We start from the raw sequence: 18770 nt of genomic DNA, 5'->3' as shown, positions 1-18770 counted from the left end.
GTTAAGAGCCAATGAGGAGGCAATCGTGTGGTAAACCCCAGTGAACTCCTGAGAGGTTCAAGAAAGGGAGAAGTGGTTAGCCTTTATACATTTACCAAAACCTACATGTCTTGGGCTTGACCCAGAGCTGAGAGTCATGCTGAAGGACATTGTCGGATGTCTTAACCCTGTCCAATGAATATGTCCATCTGGTGTCTGTTGATTTATCAAGGTACACAGTTGTATGGCAACTGTTCTGTTGAAGAGTACAGGCTCTTGGGAGCCTCCCATGTGAAAAGCTTGACATGAAGTTAGAAGAGAACAAGAAACTGTCCCGATATAGCTGATCATGTGCACTTTGGAGACTTTGTGCTCTGCGGCCACAGGAGATAATTCGTTAACGGCAGTAAACCGTGGCAGCATCACAGAATTTGATAAAGCCTCGACAGGATAGATTCGCACGACTCAGGCTTTGCCTTACATGTTGTCTCTGTCTGAGTTTTTTCTTTAACCATCTCAAATTATATTAGGCAGGAAAGGTTTTCTTTAGCATAAAACTTTTAGGTCATTTGGGGACTTTTTAATCTGTTAGCTGAATAAGAGATGTTAAAAAGCAAGCCTCTTTCACAGTGCTGCTGGGTAAGGCCATAAACACTCAAGGTCCATCCGGGCCCTTGGTGTCATCTTTGGCAACCCGCAACAAATGGTGAGAGCTGACCACTGTACTACATGAACAAGCAAAGAGGGTAAGCCTCTTTCTTTAGCACCGTGGAGATTATAGATAGGAGTAGTGGTAGATACAGTTTCCCAATAAGGTATAAACACAGTAATCCCAGATAGTTCATCCTAAAGGTAGAGACTGAGAAGTCCTTTGAGTCTCTAGTATTGTGACTGAATCTAAAGTTTTTCTACCAGGATTTTATGGGAACTTGCAATCAGTGCACATGGGAAAAGGCTTGTATATATCTTATTAATGCATATAAAACAAAACCAGCAGCCACAAAAAATAAAAACACCCTTAGTCCTTGGTAGATCAGGCAAAGAACAAAAAGCTATAGAAATCTGGGTTTATCGGATTGCCTTTTCTTGAATGTTCTCTAAGAAATGTTGTAGGATATGTAAAAGCTTGCTGCCAAGTAGCAGAGGCATAGTCACTAGTGTGGAGGAAATGGCGCTCCCCGCACATACATGAGGCACATGCAGACTCTGTGCTCGGCCAGAGAGGAGATGAAGTAGACGTTCTGGTTGAGCACGAAGCATGTGAAGTGGCCCCGGTGCGTCAACAGAGAGAGAGCTCTGTCCCGACACGGGCTCCGGAGTCTCCAGATGGAACTCCAACCTCCCCAGCGTCGGACCTGCAGATCTGAGTCCGCACACCCTTCAAGACACGGCTTTAAATCTCCAGCTTAGACATCTTTGGGAACTCTTTGCTCCTCTAGATATTAAATGATTTCTTCATTTCAGGTGTTTCCATATGTAAAGAAAATAAATGAAATATCGGTCTCGGCAACGAACGAAGCCGCACTGGAGAAAATGCTGTTTAAGATCATCGAGGTCTGGAACAACGCTCCCCTGCATTTGGTTCTTCATCACACGGAGAGTTACTCCATCCTCATCATCTCCTCCATCGACGACACGATCGCTCAGCTGGAAGACTCCCAGGCCATCCTCGCCGCAATCAAAGGATCTTCCTATCTGACGCCAATTAAGGTAAATGCTGTGGCAAAAATTTGGGAGTTTTCATTTCCTTCAGTCTACCGGGTGGACTTTGATTTCTGAAAACTTATATTTGATATCAATTATATGAATTTTTCATGTTTATATAGAAGATGGAATATTTAATAATGTGAACACTAAAAGTAATTTTTCAGAAATGCTCATTAATTATTCATGAGGAAATATCAAAGTTTAATTTGGATGGGCTAAATAAATTTAGATTATAGATGTATAATTATATAAACATACATCCACAAAATATGACTTTTACCAGTTTCTTGTAACTAGTAGCACTAAATAACTAATACCAATTTTCAAACTAAGAAACTTAATCAGATATGTATTGATAAACTCTTCAATAACAAAATTAAGATAATTAGTATATGGGTATGCACCTCTGTACAAATAGACTCACAGAGACGTCTGAGCAAATGGAATTCATATTTGTAAATAGGCAGACATTTAAGGAAATGTGTGATTTAGGTGGGCCTTAGAGAGAAAACAATGTATTTCAAGAAGAAAATAAATAAAATGAATTATACTGTCAAAAGCCACATAGTAAAATAAAAATTACAATTAAGAGAAAAATAACAGAAAAAACAAGATTCACAAAAAATGAGATGCAAGAAGTATAATTTAAAAATTTTAACTTTTGAAATGAGCAGCAAGAACAGAATTACATATCCAGCCTGAATGCAATTGGATAAAGCGTTGTGGAAATGCATGGTGCAATAAATGCCTTTATTAAAATAAAAATTTAGAAGTTATAAATTGGGCATGTTTGAAAAGCCAAAATAACTCACCATGCAGGAAGACTGCTTGTTTTCACTTTTTAAAGTTGATTTTTATTGAGCTCTACATTTTTCTCTGTTCCTCTCCTGTCTCTCCCCTCCCCTTCAACCCTCTCCCAAGGTCCCTATGCTCCCAATTTTCTCAGATCTTGTCTTTTTCTACTTCCCATGTAGATTAGAGTCCTCATTGTTGTCTAGATTCTCTAGGATTGTGATTTGTAGGCTGGTTTTCTTTGATTTATGTTTTAAAACCACTTATGAGTGAGTACATATGATAACTGTCTTTCTGGGTTTGGGTTACCTCACTCAATATGATGTTTTCTAGCTCCATCCATTTACCTGCAAATTTTAAGATGTCATTATTTTTGTGTTGTGTAGTACTCCACGGTGTAAATGTACCACATTTTCCTTATCCATTCTGCGGTCGAGGGGCATTTAGATTGTTTCCAGGTTCTGGCTATGACAAACAATGCTGCTAGGAACACAGTTGAACACATGTCCTTGTGGCACAGTTGAGCATCCTTTGGATATATACCCAAAAGTGGTAATACTGGGTCTTGAGGAAGGTTGTTTCCTAATTTTCTGAGAAAATTAGGCCAAACTGACATCCAAAGGGGCTGACCAGCTTACACTCCCACCAGCATTACAGGGTGTTCCCTTTACCCCACAACCTCTCCATCAGTGTTTTTGATCTTGGCCATTCTTACAGGTGTAAGACGGAGTATCAGAGTTGTTTTGATTTGGATTTCTATGATAACTATGGATGTTGAGCATTTTCTTAAGTGTCTTTCAGCCATTTTAGATTCCTCTGTTGAGAGTTCTCTGTTTAGGAAAGACTGCTTTTTTAAAAAATTGTTTTTATTGAGCTATATATTTTTTCCATTATCCTCTCTTCTCGTCCCCTCCCCTCCTACCCTCTCCCATGATCCCCCATGCTCCCAATTTACTCAGGAAATCTTGTATTTTTCTACTTCCCATGTACATTAGATCCATGTATGTCTCTCTTAGGGACCTCTTTGTTGTCTACGTTCTCTGGGATTGTGATTTGGAGACTGGTTTTCATTGCTTTATGTCTAAAAACCACTTATGAGTGATTACATATGATATTTGTCTTTCTGGGTCTTGATTACCTCACTCAATATGATGTTTTCTAGCTCCATCCATGTACCTGCAAATTTCAAGATGTCATTATTTTTTTTCTGCTGCATAGTACTCCATTGTGTAAATGTACCACATTTTTTCTCATCCATTCTTTGGTCAAGGGGCATCTGGGTTGTTTCCAGGTTCTGGATATGACAAACTATGCTGCTATGAACATATTTGATCACATGTCATCATGGTACAATTGAGCATCCTTTGGGTATATGCCTGAAAGAGGTATTGCTGGGTACTCAGTAGGTTGCTTCTTAATTTTCTGAGAAATAGCCCATTCTTTAGACTTCTGTTTTGTGTTATTGACCATGTCCTTTGTTTTACAGAAGCTTCTCAGTATCAGGAGGTCCCATGTATTAATTGTTTCTCTCCGTGTTTGTGCTACTGGAGTTATATTTAGGAAGTGGCCTCCTGTGCCAATGCATTCAACTGTACTTCCCAATTTCTCTTCTATGAGGTTCAGTGTAGTTGATTTTATATTGAGGTCTTTGATCCATTTGGACTTGAGTTTTGTGCATGGTAATAGATACAGATCTATTTTCATTCTTCTACATGTTGATATCCAGTTATGCCAGCACCATTTGTTGAATATGCTTTCTTTTTTCCATTTGATATTTTTTGCTTCTTTGTCAAAAACGAAGTGTTTGTAGGTGTGTGGATTGACATGTGGGTTTTCGATTCTGTTCCATTGGTCCTCCTGTCTGTTTTTATGCCAATACCAGGCTGTTTTTAGTATCGTAGCTCTGTAGTAGAGTTTGAAGTCAGGGATTGTGATGCCTCCAGAAGTTCCTTTATTGCACAGGATTGTTTTGGCTATCCTAGGTTTTTGGCTTTTCCATATGAAGTTGAGTACCATTCTTTCAGGGACTGTGAAGAATTTTACTAGGATTTTGATGGGCATTGCATTGAATCTGTAGATTGCTTTTGGTAAGATTGCCGTTTTTACTATGTTAATTCTATCTACCCAAGAGCATGGGAGATATTTTCATTTTCTAGTGCATTCTTGAAATTTCTTTCTTCAAAGACTTAAAGTTATTGTCATACAGGTTTTCCAGTTGTTTGGTTAGAGTTACTCCAAGATATTTTATGCTATTTGTGGCTATTGTGAAAGGTGATGTTTCTCTGATTTTATTCTCAGCCCACTTATCTGTGTAAAGGATGGCTATTGAATTTTTTTAGTTAATATTGTATCCTGCTATATTACTGAAGGTGTTTATGAGTTGTAGAAGTTCCTTGGTAGAATTTTTGGAGTCCCTTATGTAAACTATCATATCATCAGCAAATAGTGAGAGTTTGACATCTTCTTTTCCGATTTGTATCTCTTTGATCTCCTTTTTATTGTCTTATTGCTCTAGCTAGGACCTCAAGAACTATATTGAATAGATATAGTGAGAGTGGACAACTTTGTCTTGTTCCTGATTTCAGTGGGGTCGCTGTGGATTTCTCTCCATTTAGTTTGATGTTGGCTGTTGACTTGCTGTATATTGCCTTTATTATGTTTAGGTATGTTCCTTGTATCCCTTCTCTCTCCAAGACCTTTATCATGAAGGGATGTTGTATTCTGTTGAGAGATTTTTCAGCATCTAATGAGACTATTATGTGGTTTTTTTTAAGTTTGCTTATATGGTGGATTATGTTGACAGATTTTCATATGTTGAATCATCCCTGCATCTTTGGGATGAAACCAACTTGATAATGGTGGATGATTTTCTGATGTGTTCTTGAATTTGGTTTGCCCATGTTTTATTGAGTATTTTTGCATCAATGTTCATGAGTGAGACTGGTCTTTAATTCTCTTTCTTAGTAATGTCTTTGTGTGGCTTGGGTATCAGGGTTATTGTAGCCTCATAAAAAGTGTAATGTTCCTTCTGTTTCTATTGTGTGGAACAATTTGAGGAGTATTGGTATTAGTTCTTTGAAAATCTTGTAGAATTCTGTGCTGAAACCATCTGGCCCTGGGCTTTTTTTCGGGGGGGGGAAGACTTTTGATGACTGTGTCTTGTTGGAGGGAGACCGCTTGTTGGTTCCCGGATGCTCAGCCCTGAAATAATCACACAGAAACTATATTAATTAAATCACTGCTTGGCCCATTAGCTCTAGCTTCTTATTGGCTGACTCTTACATATTAATTTAACCCATATCTGTATTGCCACGTGCCTGTGGCTTACCGGCTAAAGTTCCATCTGGCACTGGTGGGGCTACATGACTTCTCTCTGACTCTGCCTTCTCTCTCCCAGCACTCAGCTTAGTTTTCCCCGCCTAGCTCTGTTCCCCTATAGCTTGCTATAGGCCCAAAGCAGTTCCTTTATTTGTCAATGGTAAACATGGCATACAGAGAGAAATCCCACATCAGTTTCTATTTCTTTAGTAGTTATAGGTCTACTTAATTTGCTTATCTGGTCTTGCTTTAATTTTGGTGATATTTATCCAAAAAATTATCTATTTCCTTTAAGTTTTCCAATTCTGTGGAATATGGGTTTTTGAAATATGACCTAATGATTCTCTGGATTTCCTCCATGTCTGTTATGTCCCCCTTTTGATTTCTGATTTTGTTAATTTGGATATTCTCTCTCTGCCTTTTGGTTAGTTTGGATAAAAATTTGTCTGTTTTGTTGATTTTCTCAAAGAACCAACTTTTCATCTTATTGATTCTCTGTATTGCTTTCTTCATTTCTATTTTGTGGATTTCAGCTCTCAATTTGATTATTTCCTGCTGTCTAGCATTCCTAGGGTTAGTGGGTAAGTTTGCTTCTTTTTGTTCTAGAGTTTTCAGATTTTCTGTTAACTCACTAGTGTGGGATTTTTCCAGCTTCTTTATGTAGGCATTTAATGCTATGAATTTTCCTCTTAACACTGCTTTTGTTGTGTCCCATAAATATGGGTATGTTGTGTGACCATTTTCATTGAATTTTAAGAAGTTTGATATCTTCCTTTATTTCTTCCTTGACCTATTGATGATTCAATTGTTTAATTTCCACGAGTTTGTGGACTTTCTGAAATTAGTATTGCTGTTGAATTCTAAATTTTAGCCATGATGATTTGATAAGATACATGGGGTTATTCCATTTTTTTTGTATTTGTTGAAGTCTGTTTTGTTACTTAGTATGTGGTCAATTTTTGAGAAGGTTCCATGAGGTGCTGAGAAGAAGTTATATGCTTTTATGTTTGGATGGAATTTTCTATAGATGTCTGTTAAGTCCATTTGATTCCTAACATCTGTTAGTTCCCTTATTTTTCTGTTAATTTCTGTCTGACAGACTTGTCCAGTGGTGACAGTGGAGTGTTGAAGTCTCCCAATATTAGTGTGTGGGGTTTAATATGTGATTTAAGCTTTAGAAGTGTTTTTTTACATATGAGGGTGCCCTTGTATTTGGGGCATAGACCTTCAGTATTGAGATTTCCTCTTGATAGATTTTTCCTGTGACTAATATGAAATGTCCTTCTTTGTTTCTTCAGATAGATATTAATTTGAAGTCTATTTTGTTAGATATTAGGATAGCTATACCAGCTTGTTTCTTAGGTCCATTTGATTAGAAAAATTTTCTCCAACCCTTTACTCTGAGGAAATGTCTATCTTTGAGGTTGAGATGTGTTTCAGCAGAAGGATAGATTCTGTTTTCATATCCAATCTGTTAGCTTACGTCTTTTTATAAGTGAGTTGAGTCTATTTATATTAAGGGATGTTATTGTGTGTATTTTTCCCTTCTTTTGGGATTTGCTGCTGTAAGATCATCTATTGTCTGTGTTTTTGTGGATGTAGCTAACTTCCTTGGGTTGGAATTTTCCTTCTAGTACTTTGTGTAGGGTTAGATTTGTGGATAGGTATTGGTTAAATCTGGTTCTATCATGGAATATCTTGTTTTGTCCATCTATGGTGATTGAAAGTTTTGCTGGGTATAATAGTCTGGGCTGTCATCCGTGATCTCTTAATGGCTGCATAACACTTGACCAGGACCTTTTGGCCTTCATTGTTTGCATTGAAGTCAGGTGTAATTCTGACAGGTCTACTTTTATATGTTACTTGGCCTTTTTTTCTTTGCAGCTCTTCCTATTCTTCCTTTATTCTGTATGTTTAGTGTTTTGATTATTATTTGGCAAGGGAACTTTTTTATCCAATCTATTTGGTGTAAGCTTCTTGTATCTTCATATGCATTTTTTTATATTGGGAAAGTTTTCTTCTATGATTTTGTTAACTATATTTTCTGTGCTTTTGAGTAGGACTTCTTCTACTTCTTCTATCTCCATTATTCTTAGGTTTGGTCTTTTCGTGGTGTCCCATTTCTTTTCTAGATATTTTGTGTTAAGCTTTTGTTAGATTTAATGTTTTCTTTGACTGATGAGTCTTTTTCCTTTATTGTATTTTCAGTGCTTGAGATTCTTTCTTCTCTCTCTTGTATTCTGCTGTTTATGACTGCATTTGTGGTTCCTGATTGTTATCTCATAATTTCCATTTCTATAATTCCCTCAATTTATGTTTTCTTTATTGTCTCTATTTCAGTTTTCAAGTCTTGAATCATTTCTTTCGTATGTTTGATTACTTTTTCTGAGTTTTCTTTAAAGGATTTGTTGATTTCTTCTAATTTTTTGTTTGTCTTTTTGTCCATTTCTTTGAGGGAATTTTTTTATTTCCTCTTCAAAGCCCTCAAACATTCTCCTAAAGTTATTTTTAGGTCATTTTCTTCTGCTTCATCTACATTTGGGTGTTCAAGTGTTGCTGTTGTAGGGCCAGTAGTTGCTCTTTGTGGTGTTGAGTGTGTTCTTACCTTGTCTACATATATTTTCCTCTGATTGGTGTAGTTGGGGCTGTGTCTCTGGTGATCAATCTTCCAGGTGCGAGTGGATCCACGGCTCCGATGATTGCTCCTCCTGGTGCAGTCAGGGCCATGGTTCCAGTCACCCTGGAGGTCACTCAGTGTTCCCAGGGGTTGTTCTGCTATACTAGGAGTCTTTGGGCCCTGCTCCCATGGAGGTTGCTTGCTTGGGGCTGCTTCTGCTGAGGTCCCTGCCTTGGGCCTGCTCTGGCAGAGGCTGTTGGCTAAGGCCTGCTCCTGCAGAGGTCTCTGGCTCCAGTCTGCTCCCTCAGTGGTCACTCCCTTGTACCTGCTCCTGTGAAGGTCATTGCCTTGGGCCTGCTCAACTGAGGTCACTGACTCAGGCCTATTTTCACAGATGTCCCTGGCTTGGGCCTGCTACCACAGAGGTCCCTAGATTGGACCCAGTACTACAGAGGTCTCTAGCTCGGGCCTGCTTCCTCAGGGGTCCCTGACTCATACCAGTCCCTCAAAGGTCTCTGGCTTGGGCCTGCTCCCTCCGTGGTCATTCCCTTGTACCTGCTTCTGTGGAGGTTGTTGCCTTAGGCCTGCTCCCAGGAAAACTACTTCTAAGTAAGATGAATTCAGTGGACTTGAGTTACCATCCTACCCAAAAATCTAAAACCAAACCAGAAATATACATACATACATACATACATACATACATCTCCTGACATGGGGTGATGCTGTCTGAAGCGGAAAGATAAACACCATGGACAACTACAGAGAGTCCAGGCTCCCTCCTGTGTATTCAAACTCACCTAATGAATGAAACTTAAAATTGTTGCAGGTTATAGGGGACCAGGCAGAAACCTGAGAGAGTCAGAGGGAACCAGCGAAATGCAGCTGGGCACAAGGGGACCATTTCAGGGAATGAGCATCATCCGTTGTCTTGATTGTGTTAGGTCCCAAAGAAACCCAGGACAAAGTCTAACTGAGGTACATATTAACATATCAAAGCAGATGCTGCCCACCAGGCTCTCTCAGCACCCCAAGTACCTGTTACAGAGTTCCAGTTCCTCTCAGTACCTCTCGCTCCCTACCCTAACCAAACCTCTCCTGCCCCTGGGCTTCTCTTTCCTACATAACTCAGCCTTATCAGCCATGCACTCTCTTGCTTCTCCTTTTGTCCTTTTGGCTTCTGGGTCTTCAGTCTCTTGATTCTCTTTGCCTTCCTGGTCTTCTCCTCCTCTCTTGCTCCCTGCCCCGCTTGTGGCCCTGCCTCATCTGCTGACCACATTCAGTCTGTAGTCTGTACTCTTCCAGATACCTCTGGCTGTTCTCTCCCTCATATCTATAATAAAAACCTTCTCCTTGACCATACAATGGAGCCATCATGGCCTCATTTCCATGCAGATTATGGTAAAGATTTTACAGGTATAAGAATATGCTGAAACTGTGCACATTAAATACATGCCAGTTACAGGGTATGGTAGTACAATGCCTTTAAGTAGAGGCAGTTGTATCTCTGTGAGTTCAAAGCCAGCCTGGTCTACAAACCTTGTTCCAGGCTACCCAGGGCTATACAGTAACCCTATCTTTAAAAAACAATCAATCAATCAGTGCCATTTATATTACATTTTATCAGTTATACCTAATACAATACAGAAGCAAGGACAGAATAATATAGAATGCTAGTAAATTCCAAAAGACAAATATAAATTAGTTAAAAGTCAGTCTTTCTAAAGGATTAGAAGCCAATGATCTACTGGCTTCTAAGAAAGCAATTTATTATCAATTGACTTTTAACCAGATTCTCACTATTTTTTAAATGTAACAGTCAGTTAAAAAGATCTACACAATGGAATTCTCTGAACAAAGGAAACCACCAGGTAGGATGGCGGTACACACCTTTAATCCCAACTTCAGACTTCTGTGAGCTGGAGGCCAGCCTGATCTGCTCACAGTTTCAGGCCAGCCAGAACTTTATAATGAGAGTCAATCTCTCTTTCTCTGTCTCTGTCTCTGTCTCTCTCTGTCTCTGTCTCTCTGTCTCTCTCTCTCTCTCTCTCACACACACACACAACTGCTGATATAAAATCTGGTTCCTCTCAGTACTTCTCACCCTTAGATGTCATTTTCAAAAAGATGCTAGCTTTTTGAAAAATCAAGTTATAGGACAATGACAGCTGCATTTGTGCAAACTCTGGAAGACATTGCGTGCCTATGTGTACAAGTAGAGAAAGACTTAAAGAAGGGACCGGAGTAGCACACGCACCACACACCTTGTTATCATTATCGTTCTGTGACAGGCAGTACGTAAGGGTCGTTCACGTTAACTCCATAGTATGTGCATGTGACCTGAGTTAGTTTTATGTGTGTGTGCAAGTCTTATGGAAAGGATGTCAATGTGATCTCAAGTAATGTATGAGAAAAACGGATGAACAGAACATCTGAAAACTAAAAAGTGAATAGAGTCAGATTTCTTTTCATTTATGCGACTCTTTATCAGTAGTTTTGTTAAGTCGGTGGCCACTGGTCGCCTCACCTCAGTTTCTGTTGTGTAATTCTTAGTAATTTCATGCATTTAGATTATTATATGTGTTTTTTCCCCTCTTTTGTAGGATCTTGTGAATGAATGGCATCAAAACTTAAGCCTCTTCTCTTACACCATTGAGGAATGGATGAACTGTCAAAGAAATTGGCTTTATTTTGAACCAATCTTTAATTCTTTAGAAATACAAAAGTAAGAAAATAAAAAACAATATCATGTACAGGTTAAAAAATGCACAGGGGGATTTAAATTAATCATCCAGAAATGATCTCTTCGGTGAGCAAACAGCAGCTGTGGTTTGGATGTGAAATGTCTCCTATAGGTCATGTGTTTGAATAGTTAATCTCAAGGTTTTTGTGGTTCCTGGGAAGACTGAGGAACTTTCAGAGATGTGGAACCTTACAGGAGGAAATGGGTGTTGATTGGGAGCCTTGAGGTTTCACAGCTATAGCACTTCCTGCTTGTTCTCCACTTCCTAACTGTGAATACCATGTGTGCAGCTGGCCTCCTGCTCCAGCTGCCTGCCATACATTCCCATCCTGGTGGAACACACGTGTGTGCGCGCGCGCGCGCGCACACACACACACACACACACACACACACGAACTGCAGGCCAAAATAAGCCTTCCTTCCTTAATTGCTTCTAGTCACACATCTTGTCACAGTCACAGGAAAAGGGACTAGCACATCATGGACGCACAAAGGAATGAATCTGTTAGACCATTAGTATCTTCTCGTTCATAGACTATTACAAGAATGCTCTTACTTTTGAAAACTTAATTCCCTTAATTGCTAACATAAAGCTATGGAAAACTGAGATGTGTCAGAGTATTATGGTCCTTGAACCATATTATGTCTCTCTCTAGTTCTGGAAGATTAGAGTGGTTCTGATGTGAATAAGAAATATGCATTTTAGCAACATTCATACATAAGTGGAAATTTCTCACTTTGCACCAGATAGAACAGAGGAACTTGGCATTTAAGTGTTTCATTTTCCCCCTTCATCTACAGCACTCAAATTAACTGGCTTCTAGGTCATTAAAGTAATTAATCTTAAGAGCGCTCAAATGGAGACAAATGAGAGAATTGTTTAAATGAGAGTACTGTTGTATAGGGGACAGTATTTTTGTTACACATGTTTAGTTCCTGACACATGGGCGCTTGGAACTCTTGTTAAGTCCAAGTTATTCTGAACGTAAGGAGTGTACCTTTTACAACTTTGACCTTTAAATATCAGACTTTAAAACCTCTGCCTACTGAAGATGCTGTTTATTAATAAAGAGACAAGAACAGTTGTTCTTTTGCAAATTTGCTAAAGTATTTAAGAGATGCTGAAGTGTCTTTACAATATGTTTAAAGTAAGAAAGAAAGGAACCAATAATAAACCTGTGACTAATTTAGGAATACCAGTGGGAAGGAACCAGAGTCACCAAGGGGGAGAATTCCAAACAGGGTTCTGTAAGAGTCAAGGGTAGTGGGAGGGCAGCATTAGAACCACCCAGAGAGATGGGACTGGGATGAGGCTTAGCAGGACACAGGTGTGGTGACTCAAGTGTCTTCCATGACAGTATTTTTGTTGAGTTACAGGAACATTTAGCACAATCACCCAAAATGGGGAGTAGGATGATGGTGGAAGGTCCCTAGGAGAGTTTAACACACACTGCCTTGAAGTAAGTGGATATCAAAACCTAAGCTCGCTTTCCTGGAGACAAAAGTCCCAAGTTAGACAGTGGTGACAGATGTTTCCAAACTGGGGCTATCTACAAAGATCTCCAACCCAAATATCAGTGGGTCAAAACACAGGAGTCCCTTAAAGGTGCCATTTATCAGTGGAGCTTAAAAATCAGTTGTATGTGGTGAGCTGGAAAGAGCCAGGGAAAGCTGCAGTGAGTTCCTGCTGAGGGGAAAACCCAGAGGAATATTCCACAGATATCTGCCATCCCAGAAGGCAGTCAAGAGGCAAAAGTGGCAAGCTGTAGGACAACCAGGTTACACAGAGAAACCCTGTCTCAAAAAACCAGAAAGAGGCGTGGAGAAGAGGGGCAAAAGAGGATTTAAGGTGATAGCAGCTGAATGGGAGGTGGGAGAGACATTACCTCTGACTCCACCTCAGACTCCAAGCCTTGGAGAACTTGGATAAGGTTGGGGCTACTGTGGAAAGGAAATCTCAGTGAGCAGAGAGAATAGAAAGATCATAAACTCTTGAAAATATTCCCACACCCAAGCCCAGCATCAGCAAAATACCAGTTGATTGTGCCACATATGAGGTTTGATTATTTTAGCCCAGGGATGAAATAATGATAATATTCCATGAAGGAAACTGCCGTAAAGACAGAGGCACATGCCTTCATATCCCTCCCATCTAAGAATGGATAACCATCTACAGAATGTGGATTTTATTATGAACCTGGGGATATATAATCCTGCTCCCCCCTCTGCCTTCACACCAAAGTTGAGTCCCGTTCAAACCCAGATCCTAAGACTGCTACAGAGTTTTCCCAGGATCCCATTGCAGTTCCTCTTCTAAATTGGTTTTCAACTGTGATGTAATACCGAATTTAATCAATGTGTGAAAAGATACGTTTATCTTGACTTACAGCTTAGAGGGTTTCAACTAATGCCTGCTCGATGGACTGCTTTAGACATGTGGCAGGGCAGCACCTGGCAGCAGGAGCAAATGGCAGGGGCTTTTCCCTCGTGCTATGACTGGGAGCAGAGAGAGGTGGGAGGAAAAGGCTGGAGTTTCAATGGGTCACACCCCAGGGACCTAAGCTCCTCCTAGAAGGGCTCATCTCCTGACTCCTCACAGTGTCAGGGACTGGGGACACGCTGGCTTTGGTAGACAGTCAAGATCCAGACTGTTGCACTTCTAAGACACAGACAGCTTTTATTTATCTTATATAGAATTGCTATGATTCTATTTTCTGCTATACAGAAAGTAAAATCTTGATAAGTGATAACTGTATGCTTAATCTATCCTGTTTATCTTGGAAGATATACTGCTTATACAAAATAGATAAAATGGCTAATGAAGTAAGGAAAAGCAGATCAAAATTCTCTTAAAAATTCAACAATATAGATTTTCATTGCAAAATTTCAAAATTATTTACATTTCATTTTCTTTTTAAAGACAGCTGGCGGCCGAAACAAAACTTTTTTCCCAGGTGCTCGTCATGTGGAGAGAAATAATGTCAAGAGTACTGAACAAGCTAAATGCTTTGCATATAACTATCTCTACAGGAGTCATCGACGTTCTGAAAATTTGCAATACAAATCTTGAAAATATAAAGAAAAGTCTGGAGGTAAACTATGCCACCCAAAGTGCAGCCATATGGTGATGCACTGCAGAACCTGCCACCAGGGCAAACTTCCTCTCTGTGTCCCTGCTAGCAGCTTTTCTAATCCTCACTGCCATTTTTAGTTTAATGAACATGCTATCACAAGAAAAAAAAATGGGTGGACTAATCAAATAACCCTAGAGGACAGGACCAACTTTTACACATACCCACATCAAGTTGAGAACAGTCATAGCTGTCCCCCCAGTACAGAATACGATGGTGCATCTGGAGCCCCAGAGCCGGCACAGAGAGTGCTTCAAGCTTAATGAAGGCTAACGACTCAATTAGGCCCCCCCACCCATTTCTTAAGGTTGGTACGTGCAGTGGAAGCTGGGGCAGAATGCCTTGATGTCTGTGAGCTGCACAGCAGAGCAGCAGGAGACCACAAGACAGCTGGGAGCTAGAGAAGTTCCCAGGGAAGCAAGTTCTGCACACACTGGAGATCTAATGCTCACCCATAAGACATTTATGTGTACGTCTTCAACTGTGGGCACAATCCTTTGTCATGGTTTTGCTTTTCCTGGTTTCCCTTACTCATGGTCAGCTGTGATTTGAAGATACTAAATAGGAATCCTAGAAATGATTGATGGGTCTTTAATTATGAACTGGTTTACATAGTGATAAAATCTCGCTCCATCCTGTTCAGGACATGAACCATCCCTTTGTCCTGTGTACATCCATCCTGCATACTAAACAGCTCACGTATTAGATCAACTGCCATAGTTTCTAATGCTATCTCCTAGAAATATAAAAGGTTTACAGCTCCCCAGGATTTCAGGCTTCCAGAAGGGTCTCTTCTACAGATAAGAGTGTCCTCTTGGTAGATAATTGTGGTCCTGGCTGAAGGACAAGTGGTTATGTATCAAACAGCCCAGAAACATCGGGAGTAAAGCGGAGTTGATAAACCGATCCTTAAGAGGCATCAGTATTAAGAATGGGATCAAAGGGGGCGGGGACACAAAGGAAAATACAAGGTTACTAAGGGATGGAGCAAAGGCAAAATTATACAAGTAAGAAGGGAACCCTAGAAATGCTCCGTAACATAAAGACTGACGTGTTTCCAAAAGATTTGGAAGGGACCATATGGCAGCATATGAGGAGCCTGAGAGAGAAGTAGAAAACTTAAGCTAGTAAATTGTCTTTTCAGGAATTCTGAGACAGTGAGTATGTGGACAGCAGCAGGGAGATACCAAAGGGCGAAGAGGATGCCCCGTTTCCTGTGTCTTTCCCTGTAACAATAGATCGGCAAGACAAGGTGTGGGATGGAGTGAGAAATGTAGGGAACTGGTTGTAGTTGAGATTGAGATCATTTGTAGAGTGATGTTCTCTGTGGGAATGACTTCTCAAGCAGGGAACAAACAGGACAGAAAGCTGCAAGCGTGGGAGAGGAGCGGCATGCTGGCGATACCTGTGCTCAGCCCCACGGTGGCGGCCATGGCAGCGGTGTTGGTGTGGCCTGGCCGAGCTCCGTCCCAGTTGTTCCTTTGTTGTTAGCTCGCTTCTCTTTTCATTCCCCTTTATTTCCATTTTGCCTTACTAAAAAGTAGTCCATCTTTCATGGAGCATGAGTTATCCTTTTGGCTGGACCTAGCGTGCACCTCTAATACTGTAGGCCAGGAGCGGGTGTGATCCCAGATGGCTGGAAACATGTTCTCAGCGGCATTTCTTTTGGCTTTCAACAGGATTACCTTGAAATTAAAAGAATGATTTTTCCAAGATTTTACTTTCTCAGCAATGCTGAACTTCTTGACATTCTAGCTAACAGCAGGAATCCCCAGTCCGTGCAGGTAACGGCATTGCCTTCTCCCAGGATGGTTTCCTCACTCCGTCAGGGGTTTGCTGTGTAACTGACAAGTGTGTTCTGGTTTGCAGCCTCATCTCGTGAAATGTTTTGAAAACATAAAACACATGCTACTATGGAAACAAGAAGTTGGCCCTCCGGCTGTGAAGATGCTCATCTCTGCTGAAGGAGAAGGCCTTGTGCTACCCAAGTATGAGGAACGCGCACAACCAAACCCATAAATTGTAGAGCCAGGTTCTTCAAAGATGATGTCCTTGCGTGAACATGCACTCTCCCCAGCCTCACCACAGTTGGCTCTCTGCTCACTTTGCTCTAACATGAAGTCGGAACAAAGGAAGTGCCCGACCCTGGGCACTAATTCGCACTAGCTTTTGTTCCACACGAATCTGACTTTTCATCTAGGACAGAAATTTGGTATCTGGGGTTTGTTGGTGTTGTTCTGACCTAAGGTTTCACTGTGGTGGGTTCCCAGGCAAATGTAGCAATCCAAGGCCTTCTCTCTCACTGATCCAATTTACCAGCCTCAGAGAGTCCTCTCACCTCCAGCATTTGGCTTCTGAGACAAGCTTTACTGGGGAAGAACAGTGCCCTGCCCAAGCTTTCCTACCAAACAAAGCCCCCAGTCCAATTTAGGTATTTGAAAACACCAAAAATATCTTTAATTTTTTAAATTTACATACATTGGTATTTTGCCTGCATGTATATCTGTGTGATGGTGTCGGGTACCCTGGAACTGGAGTTACAGACACTTGTGAGCTGCCATGTGGGTGCCGGAATTTGAACCCAGGTTCTCTAGAAGAGCAGCCAGTGGTCTTAACTGCTGAGCCATCTCTCCAGACTCCCAAAAGTCTCTTATAATACAATTTACCTCTCATACATTCTATGCTATGTGAAATCTAATTATAGTCTTGCTTTTGATATCAGAATTCCCTAAAGAAATATATTTTACTGAATGATTTTCCAAGTAAAAATCATTAAAAACCAGAAGAAACAGTGTTATAGTTCTTGGTCCCAAAAGTAATATGTGTGTCAAAACTTATTTACAACTTTCTCAAAGAAATGAATGTTGATGTCCATAATATTACAGTAACTTTTGTAATATTTTTAACAAATTTTAGGAAGATTCGTGTGAGAACCGCTGTAGAGCAGTGGATGGTAAATGTCGAGAAGAGCATGTATGACGTGCTAAAAAAGTGAGTACAGTGCTGTCCTGAAGCTCCACAGCGTGCGTGTGCTGTGGGTATGCGTGTGTGCGTGTGTGTGCTGTGTGTGCGCTGTGTGTGCATGTGCTGTGTGTATATTGCATGTGTTGTTTTGAGTGTTGTGTTGTGGAGGCCCAAAAATGTGGAGCCTATTTCCATACTGACCAAAGGTCAGAGAGTTTGGAACTTACCTCTAAGTCCTTCCAGCTTATTGTGTTTCTGCCTCAAACATAGGTCCGGCCTAGCCGTAGACCGGAGGGCTCTGCTCTCTCAAGGTTATCATCAACAGGTATGGCTATTTCAGGTCTAGAGAGGTAGATATAGTTCTACCTCAAACAAAAGTCTAAGGATCCAGCTAAAGTTCCAGTTCCCTTAAGGAGATAAATTGGATTCCACCCAGGGAGTGGTTTGCCTACAGAATGTTTTGGTCTAGCGTGAGAGTGTGATTTGTTTTGTTCTAGCAACAGACTTTTTAACTATGGATGTAGCTTGCAACCTTTAATTGGTCTGTTCATTTCCTTGCATCATGTTGATGCAGTTCTTTATCTTACTACTACCATTTGGGGCCAGGGGTATTTTAAGCAGTTGGAAATTAAATGCAAGCAGTTTTTAGTATTCACTGGAACTCCCTCCCAGCACTATCCTATATGTTTCTATTTTATTATTATTATTATTATTATTATTATTATTTTAAAACTTTATTTAACTTTATTTCATGTGCATTGGTGTAATTATGTCAGATTCTCTTGAATTGGAGCTATAGACAGCTGCAAGCTGTCATGTGGGTGCTGGGAATTGAACCCGGGTCCTCTGGAGGAGCAGTCAGCGCTCTTAACCACTGAGCCATCTCACCAGCCCTATTTTATTATTTTTTAAATGTGTCTTTGTATTCTTTACTATACTTCTAAATCCTAACACCCCTATGCTGTCAACAGGTATTTTTGTCGAGAGGCTGGTCTCCGACAATGTATGTGTTGTGTGGGTGCTGTGTGGGTGTGTTCTCTGTGTATGTGTGTGGATGGGTGTTGTGTGGATGTTGTGTGTGTGTTCAGTGTGCTGGTGTGGTATGTATGTGTGTTGGAGTGTGTGTATAAAACTTGGCAAGCTACCAGTATAACCGAAATACTCAGAGAAACACATGAAGTGAATTTTAATAGAGCATGGTGTATGAGTGATGAAAAACTCAGTGTTTTTGAAGTGCAGATACTAGTCTGAGTGCCTGCTCGTAGACACCGTGAAGACTGCTCGTGCAGATACTAGTCTGAATGCCTGCTCGTAGACACCGTGAAGACTGCTCGTGCAGATACTAGTCTGAATGCCTGCTTGTAGACACCGTGAAGACTGCTCGTGCAGATACTAGTCTGAATGCCTGCTCGTAGACACCGTGAAGACTGCTCGTGCAGATACTAGTCTGAATGCCTGCTCGTAGACACCGTGAAGACTGCTCGTGCAGATACTAGTCTGAATGCCTGCTCGTAGACACCGT

At 40.6% G+C, this 18770-nt stretch overlaps 1 protein-coding gene across 1 annotated transcript in view; it reads left to right on the top strand.

The window, feature by feature from the left end:
- Positions 1-18770, top strand: part of Dnah14 (dynein axonemal heavy chain 14) — a 215082-nt gene that overhangs the window by 38248 nt on the left and 158064 nt on the right. Inside the window, 6 exon segments of the mRNA XM_042054001.1 lie at positions 1444-1689; positions 11014-11135; positions 14074-14245; positions 15964-16068; positions 16154-16272; positions 17201-17275. Of these exon segments, the coding sequence (XP_041909935.1) occupies positions 1444-1689; positions 11014-11135; positions 14074-14245; positions 15964-16068; positions 16154-16272; positions 17201-17275 (839 nt within the window).

This window comes from Arvicola amphibius, chromosome 12, assembly GCF_903992535.2.
Source record: "Arvicola amphibius chromosome 12, mArvAmp1.2, whole genome shotgun sequence".
Taxonomy (NCBI): Eukaryota; Metazoa; Chordata; class Mammalia; order Rodentia; family Cricetidae; genus Arvicola; species Arvicola amphibius.
Note: the sequence above shows the minus strand (reverse complement) of the source record. Positions and strands in the feature narration are given on the sequence as shown.